This window comes from Dermacentor silvarum, chromosome 9 (genome assembly GCF_013339745.2).
Source record: "Dermacentor silvarum isolate Dsil-2018 chromosome 9, BIME_Dsil_1.4, whole genome shotgun sequence".
Classification (NCBI taxonomy): Eukaryota; Metazoa; Arthropoda; class Arachnida; order Ixodida; family Ixodidae; genus Dermacentor; species Dermacentor silvarum.
In genome coordinates, this window is record NC_051162.1 from 159,496,219 (window position 1) to 159,511,130 (window position 14,912).

A 14,912-nucleotide genomic window follows, 5' to 3' on the forward strand; every position below is an offset into this window, starting at 1 on the left:
TGTCTACAAACAACGCTTTCTTTCTTGAAAACTCGACGCTCGCTTGGCAAAGTGTCTGCTTGGCAGAACGTTTTTTGAGTATCTCTTGCCATTTTGTGGAATTATACGTGTACCTCTGAGAAGTCGATTCTTTGTTCGTCGGCGATGGACGCGGACCAACCCGGACGTCTGCCAGATTCGGCGACGTCAGCGGTGGCCGCGTCAAGAAAGCCGACTGGCCCTCACAGCAACTCTGACAGCGAGGACACCCATATCTACTCACTGAGCAGCGAGGAGGCCTCCAATGACGACGACTTCGAACTTGTTATGAGCCGTAAGGCGAAGAGACGCAACACCAGGACCTCTTCGTCCTCGAGCACATTGAATGAAAGACCACAACAGAGGCCTGCGACCAACACCATCCTCTTAGTTCCTGCTGTACCCAACGGGAACATGAAATGCCTCAACAGGCAAACCGTTTCGGTGCTGCTAGAGGCACTGGTGCCGAATGAAATTGTCGACATCAGAGTAAACACGCGCAAGAACTTCCTGGCGATCGACGTTACGCATGCAGCCGCACTGAATACCCTGCGCAACGTCACCGACCTGGATGGAATGAAGGTCCGTTCCCACATCCCGCTGGGCTCTGACATCGTCACCGGTGTCATCTACGATGTAGATTCCGCGATTCCCAGCTCCGACTTGGAAGTTCTTGTGAAACCAGCCAGTGAAGCTGATGTCATCGCGAGTGTTACCCGCCTGGGCAGCTCACGCTGTTTGAAGATAGTGTTCAAGGGAGACTGTCTACCTTCATATGTAAAGGTAGGCCACTTTCGACATCCTGTGCGACCTTTCGTACCGAAGCCACTACAATGCCTCAAATGCATGAGGCTGGGTCACGTGAGAAGCGTTTGCGAGAATGCAGCAGTGTGTTCTCGCTGCGCTGAAACGCACTCCACGGATGATTGCAGGGCCACTGTTCTTAAATGCTCGAATTGTCATGGGCCCAATGAAGCTTCGTCAAAGGATTGCCCAAACATGAAAAGGGAGCTGGCTGTATTAAAACAAATGGCGAGAGACCATTCGTCCCACCGAGAGGCTGCCAAAACCATCAGAAAGCGGCGATATCGTCGCCGACGTTCGTTAAAGAAAATCAGCGCCTCTACCGCGTCTGTCGCATATCCACCGGCTCCACCGCCCTTGCCGCCCAGACCGGTCACGGCTGATAGGAACAAGAATGCTGGAAAAACTGAGACTGCGGCCGATGTAGCTTGGCCTAGGTTGCCAAGACCACAGCCACCCGCAAAGCCGCAGCGCACATCGGCAACCACGAATGCTGAACCTCCCGCCGATAAACTGCCTGAAGAGGACAAACAAGTGATCACGATGCTTCGATCAATGATGAACGCCGTTCGCGTGCTCCTAGGCAAGCTAAAAACGCCGTCAGCTCAAAGTGCACTAAAGGTACTGGATGCTCTAAATCCAGTACTTGCAAGCCTTGAGTAGACACCATGGCTCGTCCAATACTGTCATTTCGCACTGAGGTCAGACAAGCTTCGATTTTACAGTGGAACGCCAGAGGCTTGAGGTCCCGCATCTCATCCTTCCGTCAATATGTTTTCACAAATCGGATTCCCATAATCGTTATTTGTGAACCCAATGTACTTACTCCCATCAAACTGTCAGGGTACGAACCATTTTTGTCATCGACGTGCGAGGAGCGCAGCAAAATTGTCGTTTACATCCGCACGGATTTTACGTACGCCCACCATGTAGCACAACCACATGATGACAATCAGTATGTCTGCCTACGTGTAAAAAAGAAATACGTGTCATTCACACTCATTGGTGTCTACTTATCGCCGTCAGGACGATTTGAATGCGATAAACTGCGAGACATATTGTTACATACCAGTGGTCCTTGGATTATAACGGGCGATTTCAACGCACATCACTTACTCTGGGGTAGCTCGGCAATCAATTCCAGAGGCAGGAATCTGGTGACATTCGCCAATGATCACGACCTTTGTGTGATGAATGACGGCAGTCCTACATACCTGCGAGGCCTCAAGTACAGCAGTTGCCTGGATTTGACTTTGGTATCACGATGCTTCAGCTCGCAAGTACAGTGGTTTTCAGACATAGAAACGCATGGAAGTGACCATATTCCCACTTACTTGAAGATCAGGGGGCTAAACAATTCCTCCTCGTCGAATGCAGTACAACGTATCGATCGGACTAAATTTAAGCTACATATGGAAAATGCATGCAGAGAAGACTTGGGCCATAGCCTAGAGGAAACCATCTCAGAGGCAATGAGAGAAGCTTCATGCCTCCTAACATTGAAAGCGAACCGTTCCCAATTTGACGTAGAACTGGAGAGGCTAACGGCACTTCGACGACGAGCTGAAAGGAGGTACAGGCGCACGAAGGCAGTTTGTGACCTGAGAATGGCACGAAGAACACAGAAGAAAATCCAGCGCCGTTTGGACAAATTGCAGGAACAATGTTGGAAGTCCTTTTGTGAATCCCTGGACCCTCGTAAACCACTTTCATACATCTGGAGGACAGTTCGTGGCCTCCGCTCGTCTCCACAACAGCGACATCCCTTCATGGCCTTAGCCCTACATCACTGCCAGACGCAACTTGAGGTGGCAAATTATTTTTGCGCGCGAATCGCCGGCGTGTGTGTCACCCCCCACGCCGAAGGTGTTAGTGTCGTCACTGTGTCTCGCGTACCAGAAATGGAACTTCCATTTACTATGGAAGAACTTGACGCATCTTTGGCTGCTTCTCGACGTTCATCTTCACCAGGGCCTGACGGCATCACCTATGCAGCTCTTGTCCATCTTGGACGAGAGGCCAGGCAAGAGCTGTTGAATTACTACAACCGCTCATGGCGTGACGGAATTGTTCCTCTGCAATGGAAAATAAGTCGGCTTGTACCGCTACTAAAAACAGGGAAGTCGCCTTTAGACCTGACATCATATCGCCCTATTGCCCTGGCAAGTTGCATAGGAAAAGTAATGGAAAAAATGATCCTTACACGCTTAGAATGGTACCTTGAACGCCACAATATATACCCTGACTCAATGACAGGCTTTTGGCGAGGCAGGTCTTCAATAGACAATGTTATCGACCTGACAACGTACATACAGCAACAAAAATGTCTCAAGCGCATATCAGTGGCGCTCTTTCTTGATGTGAAAGGGGCGTACGATAATGTCACACATGAAGCGATCCTTGAATCACTGGAGGCTGTCGGAATCGGTGGCCGTATGTTTCAATGGATCAGAGACTATTTGACCAGAAGGTCCTTCTATGTGCAGACCGAAAATGGCCCCTCTGCCAACTATTATACCTACTGCGGCGTCCCACAGGGCGGGGTATTGAGCCCTATTCTGTTTAACCTAGCTATGATTGGCCTTGCTGAACTATTACCCAATACAATACACCTGTCGATCTACGCCGACGATATTTGTCTTTGGTCTTCTGCGGTGACTCGTCTTCAAGTGCGCTCAAGAATTCAGCGAGCAGCCACCCTAACTTGTTCGTATCTCGGAAAACAAGGCCTTACTATGTCCATCGAAAAATGTGCGCTCATTGCCTTTACGCGCAAACCCATGACACCGTACCCTATTTCTCTCAATGGCCAGGCTATTACATACCAGAAGTCTCACCGCTTCTTAGGTGTGATTATTGACAGGAACCTTTCATGGAGCGCCCACTGCATCTACCTGAAGCGGAGACTAATTTCAATTATACATATAATGAGGCTCCTGTGTGGAAAAACTTGGGGAATGTCGGTACGATCCATGCTGCAGCTGTACAGAACACTGTTTCTGGGCTTTTTACGATACAGCTTGCCGGTTTTGGGGAACACATGCAAAACAAATATTCGTACCCTCCAAAGTTTGCAAGGCCCGGCTCTGCGGACATGTCTTGGACTTCCACGATGCGCCTCGACTCATGCAACAATCGTGACTGCTAGAGACTACTTGATTCCAACATACATCACGGTTGACAACCTCAGAGCACACATTCGACACCTGTGTCGCGTACCCAGTCATCACATTGCTGTTTTGCCGGCACAAAGACCTCAGGCCACGTTTTCGAAACTTGTTGCGACACATCAAGGCTGCCTTCCATCGGGATTTACACCAGCAGCAAGACCACTGTCACCCCCGTGGTGTCTACGGCAGCCACAAGTACACCTCACGATTCCGGGAATTACGAACAAGCTCAGTCATTCCACGGTAGCTCTACGACAGTTGACATTGTCATTGCTGAACGATGCATATGAGTTAAGAACGCAGGTTTACACCGATGGATCTGTCTCAGCCACCAGCTCTACAGGCGCTTTTATCATCCCGACCTTACAAGTCACAAGGAAGTTCAAAGTGTCCCACATAACGACTTCTACGGCAACAGAGCTTGCCGCTCTACGTGCTGCAGTTAATTACATCGTAGAAACACCACCTCGAAAGTGGGTCATTTTTTGTGACTCCAAGGCAGCCCTTCAAAGTCTGCAGTCAGCATTACGACGCAAGACACATGAACAACTGGTGTTTGATACCAGAGAGGTTCTCCATCAAGCCCTCATGAACGGACATGATATCATCTTTCAATGGCTGCCGGGGCACTGTGGCATCGTCGGTAATGACCTTGCCGATGATGCCGCCCGGTCAGCCCATAAGGAAACCCTGACTGTTCCTATACCCTTATCAAGGACAGACGCTGCGAGGGGTCTTCGTTTACTCGCTCAAACCGAGACAGAAACGTCATGGAGCAGCCCGATTTTTGCGAACTGTCATCTCCAACGGCTGGATCTTACACTGAGGCTACAAATTCCATCGAACTTCCCCCGCCTTTACTTTGCCGCCTCTGGTTAGGAGTGGCTTTTACGAAAGCGTACTCATTCCTTCTGGGCATGTCCGACACACCAATCTGTGACTCGTGCAACTGTGAGGAGACGGTGGAACACGTGTTGTGTTTTTGTCATCTTTATGAGACCGAACGTGACCTTCTCCGGAGTGTGTTAAACCGATTAGACAGCAGACCGTTTTCAGAGACAAAGATTCTTGGACCGTGGCCCCACGCGTCGCAGACTTACAAAGCGACGCGGGCATTGTTACAGTTCATGAAGTCGACTGGCCTCAGTGACCGATTGTGAAGTGTTGGACAACCGCAAGTGTTTATACTGCGAGTACTTTCTTCCCTCTCTCTCCTTTCTTTTCATCCCTTTAAACCCCTTCCCCCGTGTAGGGTAGCAAACCGGACGTGCTTCTGGTTAACCTCCCTGCCTTTCCTTCTTTTTTTTTTGTCCTCCTCCTCCTCGACGCTCGCTACCTTCTATCACGTTAATAAAGCGCAAGTATTTCGTGAGCGCGAAGTATGAAGGGCACAGCGTTATAGAAAGGAAAGGCACGAAAGACAGATTACGATCACTGTATGGCGACAAGATAAACCCCAGTGTGCAAACTTTTCCTATGACGGTGTCTTTTTTTTTAAATCTTACATAATAAGATAGAAAAACAAAAGTGCGTTTTAAATGCTACTTTAGTGGAGACTCGACTCATCTGACAGACACAACACCGTTCAACCAGTCCGCCTTTATTGTGTTCTGGCTTTCCGAGAAAGACGTGCCAATCCGAAACCCCCGCTTCCCGGCATTCACATATCTACACCAAGGAGGATTTAAAAAAAAAATGCTGGAGTGGAGCTGCCATCTCAAAAGTGAAGCTGGACCGCCGCCATCTTACCAGAGGCAAGCAATAACGTTAGGAAATAACGGGGAATACACGAAGCACTTTCTTCCCACTCCGTGCTGTTTTATTGCGATAGCAGTTATATGGACACTCCAAAGCAGATTTCTGCCGTCGGCGTCGCCGTCGCCGTGAGGTTCCGTATGACGTCAATGGAGATGAAATCGTCGCCGCGCGTCGCCGAACGCTGTATGTGCGAGTGAAAGGACGCGAGGGACGCGTGCTTTCACGGGGAGTGAACGCACGGCGGAGAACAAACGAGCGTTCTGTGCCGTGCTCCCTTAAGGGCTGCAGAAGTAGGCGTCTCTTTCCTCCTTTACAATCACCATATATGTAGAGCAAACGCACCTTCTTCTGACGCACTAAAGGCCATGGGGGGGGGGAGGGGGAGGGAAGGGAGGGGACGTTTAGCTGCGGCACCAAGTGCCTATTTATATCAGAGGCTCCGGCAACAGTCACCAACGCCGCACGCATTTTGAGCGAACGCGGGCAAAACGCCGACGGCGTCGACAACAGCTCTGCGTGTTGCCGGTGCTGCTGCATGTCCAAGTTTATACAGCTGATAAAGCTAATATCATTACTCCGTATAGCTCTCTAGAAATTTGCTATCGCAATTGATGCTTCGCCTTTCAGGTGAAACTGCGACAACTTTTTTTTAATCCTCCTTGCATTTTTATTGCGATAGCAATTATATGGACACTCCAAAGCATATTTCTGCCGTCGGCGTCGCCGTCGTCGTCGCCGTGAGGTTCCGTATGATGTCAATGGAGATGAAATCGTCGCCGCGCGCCGAAGGCTGTATGTGCGAGTGAAAGGGCGCGAGGGACGCGCGCATTCACGGGGAGTGAACCCACGGTGGAGAACAAACGCGCGTTCTGCGCCGTGCTCCCTTAAGGGCTGCAGAAGTAGGCGTCTCTTTCCTCCTTAACAATCACCATATATGTAGAGCAAACGCGCCTTCTTCCGACGCGCGAAAGGCCTTGGGGGGGGGGGGGGGGGGGGGGGAATGGAGGCGACGTTTAGCTGCGGCACCAAATGCGTATTTAATAAAAACGTTGCGAGGCGAAAAGGTGGGTAAGATTTCCGATGCTGCTCGACGAGCGTTCCATTCTGATCTCGTCGAAAACCTCCGAGCCGCCCCCAGAGGCACCGGCAACAGTCACCAACGCCGCGTGCGTTCGGTGCGAACGCGGGCAAAACACCGACGGCGTCGGCAACAGTTCTGCGCGTTGCTGGTGCTGCTGCATGTCCAAGTTTATGCAGCTGATAAAACCACTATCCTTACTCCGTGTAGCTCTCTACTAATTTGCTATCGCAATTGATGCTTCGCCTTTCGGGCGAAACTGCGACATTTTTTTTTTAATCCTCCTTGATCTACACAAAAGCACCGCGGCGCGCCACTTCAATTACACCGCTACGTCACCGTAAGAAACTCCATGGCACTGTCCAATCAGAACGCCCTCCCACAAGCTGGGAAAGCAGGCTCAACGAGCGTCAGACGGAGCGTGCTAATTAGAGGGGAAAAGTTGGTGACGCTTCACTTTGTGAAGGCGGGTTACGCGCAAGCGTATGGACGCCGTGAACATGTACTCCGTGCATCGCGGCGTCGAAGCACTAACGGAAAGGGCGCGAATGTGGCGATACTCTTCTCCACATCCAGGCAGGCGCCTTCCTCCTACGGCGAGCGTTTCCCTCGCGGCGACAAACATTAACCCGCCGATTTTACAGACGGATAAACAAATGCCAAACAAGGACGGACGGGATTGTCGAGATTCTCACTACACCCCAATTCCAACGCAGAAAGTAAATGTAGAGTGTTTTACTAAAATGCGTCAACAGGTAGATGGCGGGCAATCTTCCGCGTATTGCGACGCGCACATGGCACAGTGAGAAAATAAAACCGGATATTCTAGTTGTACCAGAGGGCGCAGCCATCCTGTGAATAATTTAAGCTTTAGTGAATAATCAGAGCTGATACAACACTCTAAAACAGCACATTCGACTGGTCGCTTTCGAGCACTCTAAAGCGTATCTCGCGGCGCGCTTGATACTCGGCTAGTCGAAATCTAGCGCACAGAACCCAACCGGCTAGTTCATAGAGCGCCGTGCGCCACCTTAGAGCGCGACCGAGATCCGACAGAATCTTGGTAGCATGGCTACTCCGATTGCTCGGGGAAGGCAGGCTTTCTCTGCCACCAATGTCAGGATGACTGCGCGCACCGCAGCAAACCGATTTGTAGCGCAGTCACGAACCAGTCGAATGTACTACTATAAGAAAACTTTACACTTTTTGCGGCTTATCTTGCGGCCAAACAGCACGGAGTTTTAGAAATAGCGCACCCAAGCGTTTTTGCATACCCAATGCTAAAAGCAAAACTTTTTGGGAGAGTTGGCTCATGGTCGAACGGTTGGGAATGCCGGGCTTTTTAGCCAGCCCGGCGTTCCCAACCGTGTCTTCGTTCCTAACACAGGGACGGAGACACATAGTACACATCTACTATGTGTCGAAAGTAGAGCGCCAAATTGAACTGGGGGGGGGGGGGGGGGGGGGGGGGGGGTTACTGCAGTGGCATGCTGCGTATGGCGCGGCCATCTTGAAAGTGATCTGCGATGTGCGCTGCTTTCGCCGCTTAGTTAGCGTTGAAGCGAGAGGCAGCACGAAAGTCAATTCGCTCGGTGCTGCTCCCGCGCTTCATCACTCCAGCATTCCGACAGCGAGTGTGCGCGGTCATCGAGTGAGATGTGTTCATGTTTGCTTGTGTGCGCGTGACACCACGCATATGCTTGTTAATTTAGTTAGTCAGCGAATGTTCACAAGTTGGTACGGCCGATAAAACTGCTCTCCTTACTTCGTATAGCAGTCTACCAATTTGCTATCGCAATCGATGCTTCACCTTTCGGGCGAAACTGCGACTTTTTTTCCCATGGTTTCTATATACGCCGTTGAGGCAAAACTTCCATTAGTTGTTACATTTTTGTTTAATTAGTTCCGCTCTTGGCGTCATTCGTCCCCCCACGCGTGCTCAGAATGAAGCGTACATAGTGAATTCGTAGTTAGCTGGGCGAGTATGGCCCATATAAATGTACGGGTGATGGCAATAAAGACTAGATGTAAGTCAGCGCCCATCATGTGTACTATGTGTCTGTCCCTGTGTTTTTTAGCATTCCTTTCCCAACTGTTCAACCAATGCTAGTTACTGTATATGTTGTTACCAAAGGGCGCATATGGTAGCATATACAGTATCTCTACCCAATGCCCCTACGCCTATCTTGCGTTCTTTTGTATACCTTTATGCGTTGTTTTGTACGCCCGGCAGCTTGCGCTTCGTAAACTTTGGGTAGTTAACTATTTTGCGTGCCTTACCTCTTTAACGCTGCGTGCACGGTGCAGGTCATGAACGGCATGCATGTCAGCGTGGTATAGTATTCTTCACAGGAGAGTAGCAAGCGCATAGCATTCTACAACACTATATTGCCTGTAACGAACAACAGTACCACCACTGCATAACACTTTCACGCAAGAGGAAGCCGTAAGAAAGCGGAAACTACAGACAAACACACATCCACGCTTGAGTCTGTACGATAGCATACACCCTGCGCAGCGGCAGGCACGTGCCGCATGCGCAGGTGGGTTCCTTGCAGCACCAGCAGATAGCGCTCGCCTCTGCACATCCGCGGCAGCGCTGACCATGCGGGGGAGAAAATAAATTAACCAGAAAGCTCGCCTTTGCGCAGATCGATCGTCGCTAGCGTTTCCCAATTAAGATTACGGTCGCATAAGCTGCAGGTGCCGAGAAGTGGCAACTGTGGCATACAAAGCTGTGTGACGTAACTACACTTTCGTATGTAAAAGAACCTAGCAACTTATTTGCGTTGTGACAGTGCTATGGGAAGGCCATGTATAGTGAGGACTCCTGAAGAGCAGTGTGCATACGAGGAGCGGTGAAAGTGTGGTTAGGTGCATGTGAACGCGATAGCGTTAAGGGCCCCGTGTCGCAGAAAATCCGGCGTTGGTGTCAGCTTCGGCATAAGCATCGGCGTCCGTGGTATCCGTGATGGAGAAATTAATCCCGAACCACCCCGACCACACACGTCCTCCGCGTGGCGCAAGGGGTTAGTGAAAGTAGTTGAATTTCTCAAAGTAAAATCTGTCAGAAAAATCGTAAAGTATGACTTAACTACAACCTACAGACATGATAGCGTCGGAATGTAATTTGAATATACGAGAAAAAAGCCTGATAAGCAGCCAGGGATCTTTGAATGCTGTCGCGTTCCAATCTTAAAGGCAAAGCTTAAGCATCCTCCAATTCTGATGGTGCATGGCTCAAGCAAGCAATGCTCACACAATAATTTTCCAGCATTTATACCACGCATACAGCGGTGCGGCGCGGTTTCCTCCTTGCAAAAATACCATCCAGATGGCGCTCGCCTCCTCGGCAGCCTACAAAAGCATTGCATGCAGGCTCCCTCTGGCAGCCACATGCAGAGGCGAAGTTGGAGAAAAAGAAAGCTGCAGCTGCCGGCAAGCCTGATAAGCAGCCAGGGATCTTTGAATGTTATCACGTTCCACCCTTAAAGGCGAAGCTTAAGCTTCGTCCAATTTCTTCTCTCTGGCCCACTTTTTGTAGGTGCACGAAGCAGAAGCGCAAGCCAAGTCGCAGGCCATTGACACGTCTTAGGCTAATAATTAGGTAAAGTGCATGTGAATGTCACCATGTGAATAATTTCAAGCAACGTCGCAATGGGTAATCATTCTAGTTGTTTACAGCTTCGCTGTCCAACCACCTTGACAGCGTGGACTGGTGGCTTTTGTATGCGTCCGTGCATACGTTGGACATCATACATTAAACAATACAGCCGATTTCGACAGTGTACAAGGACGCAGGAACGAATTTATTACATGAAAGGCAGAGCTAGTGTGCAATGCCCTGCTACACAATATAAAAACATTTGCACCATTTGGAGCTTGCATTTTCCCCAGTCATCGTCTATCTTGCGCGCATTTCCTTTCTTTAACGCTGCGCACCTGGCACTTGCAGGTCGCGAACAACATGCGCCTTACGAGCGCGACATAATTTTTTACAGGAAAGTAACGAGCGCAGTGTTTTCAAGAAAGAAAACGCAAGCAAGATAATGAGGGTTACTGTTAAACCCCAAGTGGTGTATATAACACTTTTATATACTATGTTGTGCTCTGCACAACAGTTTCCTACAATTACTATAGGGAACTCTGGCACTGCAATCGTTCAGCTATCAGTGGGAATGATAGGTAGTACATGGATTGTCTGATCTTCGTGCTTGGGGCTTCAGATGTTCTTGTGGCTCTGTTTATTATGCTTTATCTGGGCCTAAATTGGACTAAATTTCAAAGCAATTTACACGTTCCTTTTTTAATGCAGAAGGTAATAAGACTCCGCAAGAACGCATTATCGTTGCTAATTTCAGTGTTTCCGCTTGTCGATGCATCCGTGGCGTAATGGTTTCAATATTGGGCCTCTGTGCTAGAGGTCCTGTGTTCGAATCCTGCCGTCGCACAATTTTATTAACATTTATTTATTATTTGTAATGCAGTATTTTCCTAAAAATGATCACTTTGCAAAGTCACGCCATTTAAAGCGAGAAGAGCGAAGTTTAGGCAAATCCATGTACACTATAGACCACTTATAACGTAACCGTTTATAGTGCAGAACTGGCTACAACACGGCCTTTTCCGACTCCCGTTTACCCTCCCATAGAACTCCATGTATACACATACCGCTTACAGTGCAGCCGCGTGAGACGAAATACTGGTTATAATGCGGCTTCCGCGGGAGAATCTCGCCGACAAGGGCGGCTGCGAGCACGCTTCTCAACAAGGTGCGTGCTCCTGGCCGGCGTATGCATTATTGAATGCAATCAAACTCTCGTTAATTCGGACTTATTTGGCCGCACATCAGTTAATTCGGACTACTCCGAGCTCCGAGCGAGGAACGCCGCAAATGTGCGCCGCAAAAGTGCAAGAACGGCACTAGCGTCCAACCGAAACGAAATGGCGAAGTCCGCATTGCCACAGCCATCAGTTGAAATCGTACGTGAATGACAGCAACGCCAGAACACTTCGAGCCTTTTTGTGTCTTTAAAGCCTGTATACTTGCGTTTACCGCCGCGCACCGCGTTGGCTGCGGGCTTTCATAACTGCGTAGTCGTCATCCACAATCGCGTCGATAGCGGCCGCTGTTTTCTCCGTAGCGGTTGTGGCGAACAGTAGTTTCGTTTTTATTCGGTACGCACGTCGGCCGCGTGCCTAAAAAACTGCGTAGTCGCCATCGATGATCGCATAGATAGCAACCGCGGTTTCGACTGCAGTTGTTGCAGCGAAAGGTAGTTAACTCGTCCAGACTCGGTGCGTGCGTCGGGCACGTGCCTTCAGCACCGCGAAGTCGCCGTTCATAATCACGTCGATAGCGGTCACGTTTTTTTTGCGGCAAACAGTTGTTTTGTTTTGAGTCGATGCAAAGCTGTCGAACTTGAAGGGCACCGGCTACATCGCGATGATGTTTTCGCCAGCTCACTAGCGAAAACGTAATTGCGATGTGCACGCGATAGTACAAAGCGTGTCTACATGCTTGGTCTACATGTTTTGCATACGTGCTGGGCTTGAAAATCGTTGTTTTGGTTATAGTGCGGCACCGCTTATAGTGCAAATATTCGCGACTCCGGCGACTTATGTCATAAGCAGTCTACACTATACTACACATCATTCCCATGCCGGCTGAACTGTCCTGCTTGTAGTTCCCGCAGACACTAGGGCTACAGTTCCCTCTAGTAATTGTATAAAACTCCACACTGCACGAGAGTAGGAGGAACGGGAAAAAAAAGAATGATGAAACGCGATGACAATGTGGACAGGAATAGCATCACCGGCTCTCTGAGCCATATGGCCCCTAAGGTCGGGCTGTGCGCACCGACTGTTGTCGGAAGCCGTGTGTGAGGACATAAGAGCGACGTCGCGATTGTGCGACGGTGCTGCCGACAGTTTGGGACCAGTCACTCCTGAGGTCCCATACGGAAACAATATATTTGGGGCTTCCCTTTTTTTTCGTTTTTGCGTAGGTCGATACTTCCAGCTCTACTATGCAAAGTGAGGAAATTAACTAAGGGGGTTAACGCAACTGCGACGAACTCTGTCTGCCTGAATTTCTTCGAAAGGCCAGATTGATAAGGTTTTTCAGTTTACCGCCGATGATCATCAACCAAAGCGGTGGACAGAGAAGTACTGAAGACTCCTCGTATGGTCTGCTCTTCCTGCATACAAGGTTCCGTACACCCTTACAAGGCACTTCCGTGGGGGACATGCCAAGCGTTTGCCCACAGTACTAAAGCAGCCAACTGCAACAACGTGCCTCATACGGTAAAAAAAGACGCGAACACTTTGCATCCAAGAGGTGCCATAAACCTCCGAAACCTGCGGCCCCTGGGCCGTGTCAGGTCTCTGCACCGTTTAATTGCTATCTAATACCTACTCCTGCCTCTCGAGCAATGAACATAGGCTGGCGCTTAAAAGTTCAAGCGCACATCGGTAAACAAGAAAGGACTTCGACCAGCATGCTTAAACAGACGCAGTGAACATCCACTCTTCTTTCCACCACCTTGAATGAGAATCGACGGCAAGCAAATTAAAAAATTTGTTCCAAGCTTTGCGTTCCACATGTGCCTTTTTTGTTCTGCGCACGGTCTCTGCCGTTACAACACCATTTTTTGAGCGAATAGGCTAAGGTCTGCTTAGAGTACTTAAGCCGCTCGTGCCCGCCGCTTCTAAGCCACTATCAACAGCAGCGCCACCACGCATTCCCGAGGTCGCACTTTCATACAACTCGGAAGGTCCGCCTTCGTTTAAGTTAGTGCCGTAGCTTTCCGCGTCCTCTGACAAGTTCGCCGTGGGCGTGGTGTAAATGTCTCCGTCAGACTCCGGGTGCTTCCGCCGAAGGTGGGTCTTGGCGTTGTCGAGCCGCGAGAACGTCCTGCCGCACACCGAACAAACGTGCGGCTTCTCAGTCTCGTGCGACAGCATGTGCCGGCCGAGCACAGCGCGCCGGACGAAGCCTCTGCCGCACTGCGGGCACACGTGGGATTTCTCGGCCTTGCCGTGCACATTGTTCCGGTGGTAGTTGAGGTGCGAGAAGAGCACGAAACGTTTGCCGCACTCCAGGCACTCGTGCGGCCTCTCGCCGGCATGGCTCTTCAGGTGCACGTGCAGCTGGGAACGCTGCACGAACCCTTTCTGGCACAGGTGGCACACAAATGGCTTCACGCCATTGTGAGTCCGCTCGTGCGCGTCCACATCATACCTGCATATAAGGTTGATTGCTGGAGTGATTCACCGTACGTGCTTGCAAGCTAGTCAGTTGATTTTTGATGCAAGAAAAGCGCCGACTTGCACAAGACACACAAAAAAAGAGAGAAAAAAAAAGAAAACAGCAAAGAAATTTACGTGCAGGACAACGCTCCTGGCAATCACTGGCGACTTTTCCTGCTAAATAATTGACTAGCTCATGCTCAAGTTTGGCATAGAGTTATCATTTTGCAATCAGTTCGGTCTAAGGCCAGTGAAAACACTTTGTCCGAAGGACATCCGAATCATGCCCCAATGTTCATGCACCATTTCAGATAACATAGGAAATCCGCAGAACTCCATTTCAGATATCCTACCATGTATGTTCCAAGGATATTGCACATAGACGTGTTTCGGATATCTTACCACGGATGTGCCAATGTTATCCCACCTAGACCTTTCTCGGCATACACGTGAATTTTTGCCCTCCAAGTGAGGCTTTATCTTTGAGTTTCCTTGTAACAGAATTATGTTTTCTCACATGTTCTAATTACTATCTGAAGCTATCATGTCCACAGCTCATGTGTACATTGTACTTTGCGAGTTTTCTAACGCAATTTACATTGAGAACTTCATTTAGTTCAATAAGCCACTTGCGCTTGCAGAAGGCCTAGAAGAATGAAGAGTTTCCTGCACTACCACAGACATGTGCATGTGCCTAACGTGAACACACAATGTATATGTTCTTGATGCACGGATGCTGTGCCCATTGTGCCCATCACACAGAGTGTGCTGCAACCATAATAAACATTAAGACAAACATTACAAAAAACTTGGTGCAAGTTCATAAAGTGTAT

At 49.6% G+C, this 14,912-nt stretch overlaps 1 protein-coding gene across 1 annotated transcript in view; it reads right to left on the reverse strand.

Annotated features, from left to right (window-relative positions):
* Window positions 1-10,597: 10,597 nt before the first annotated feature.
* The window catches only part of LOC119464588 (zinc finger protein 691), a 43,610-nt gene continuing 39,295 nt past the window's right edge, over window positions 10,598-14,912 (reverse strand). The window contains exon 8 of the mRNA XM_037725615.2: window positions 10,598-14,071. Coding sequence (XP_037581543.1) covers window positions 13,495-14,071 — 577 coding nt within the window. The 3' untranslated portion in view covers window positions 10,598-13,494. The remainder of the gene's footprint in view (window positions 14,072-14,912) is intronic.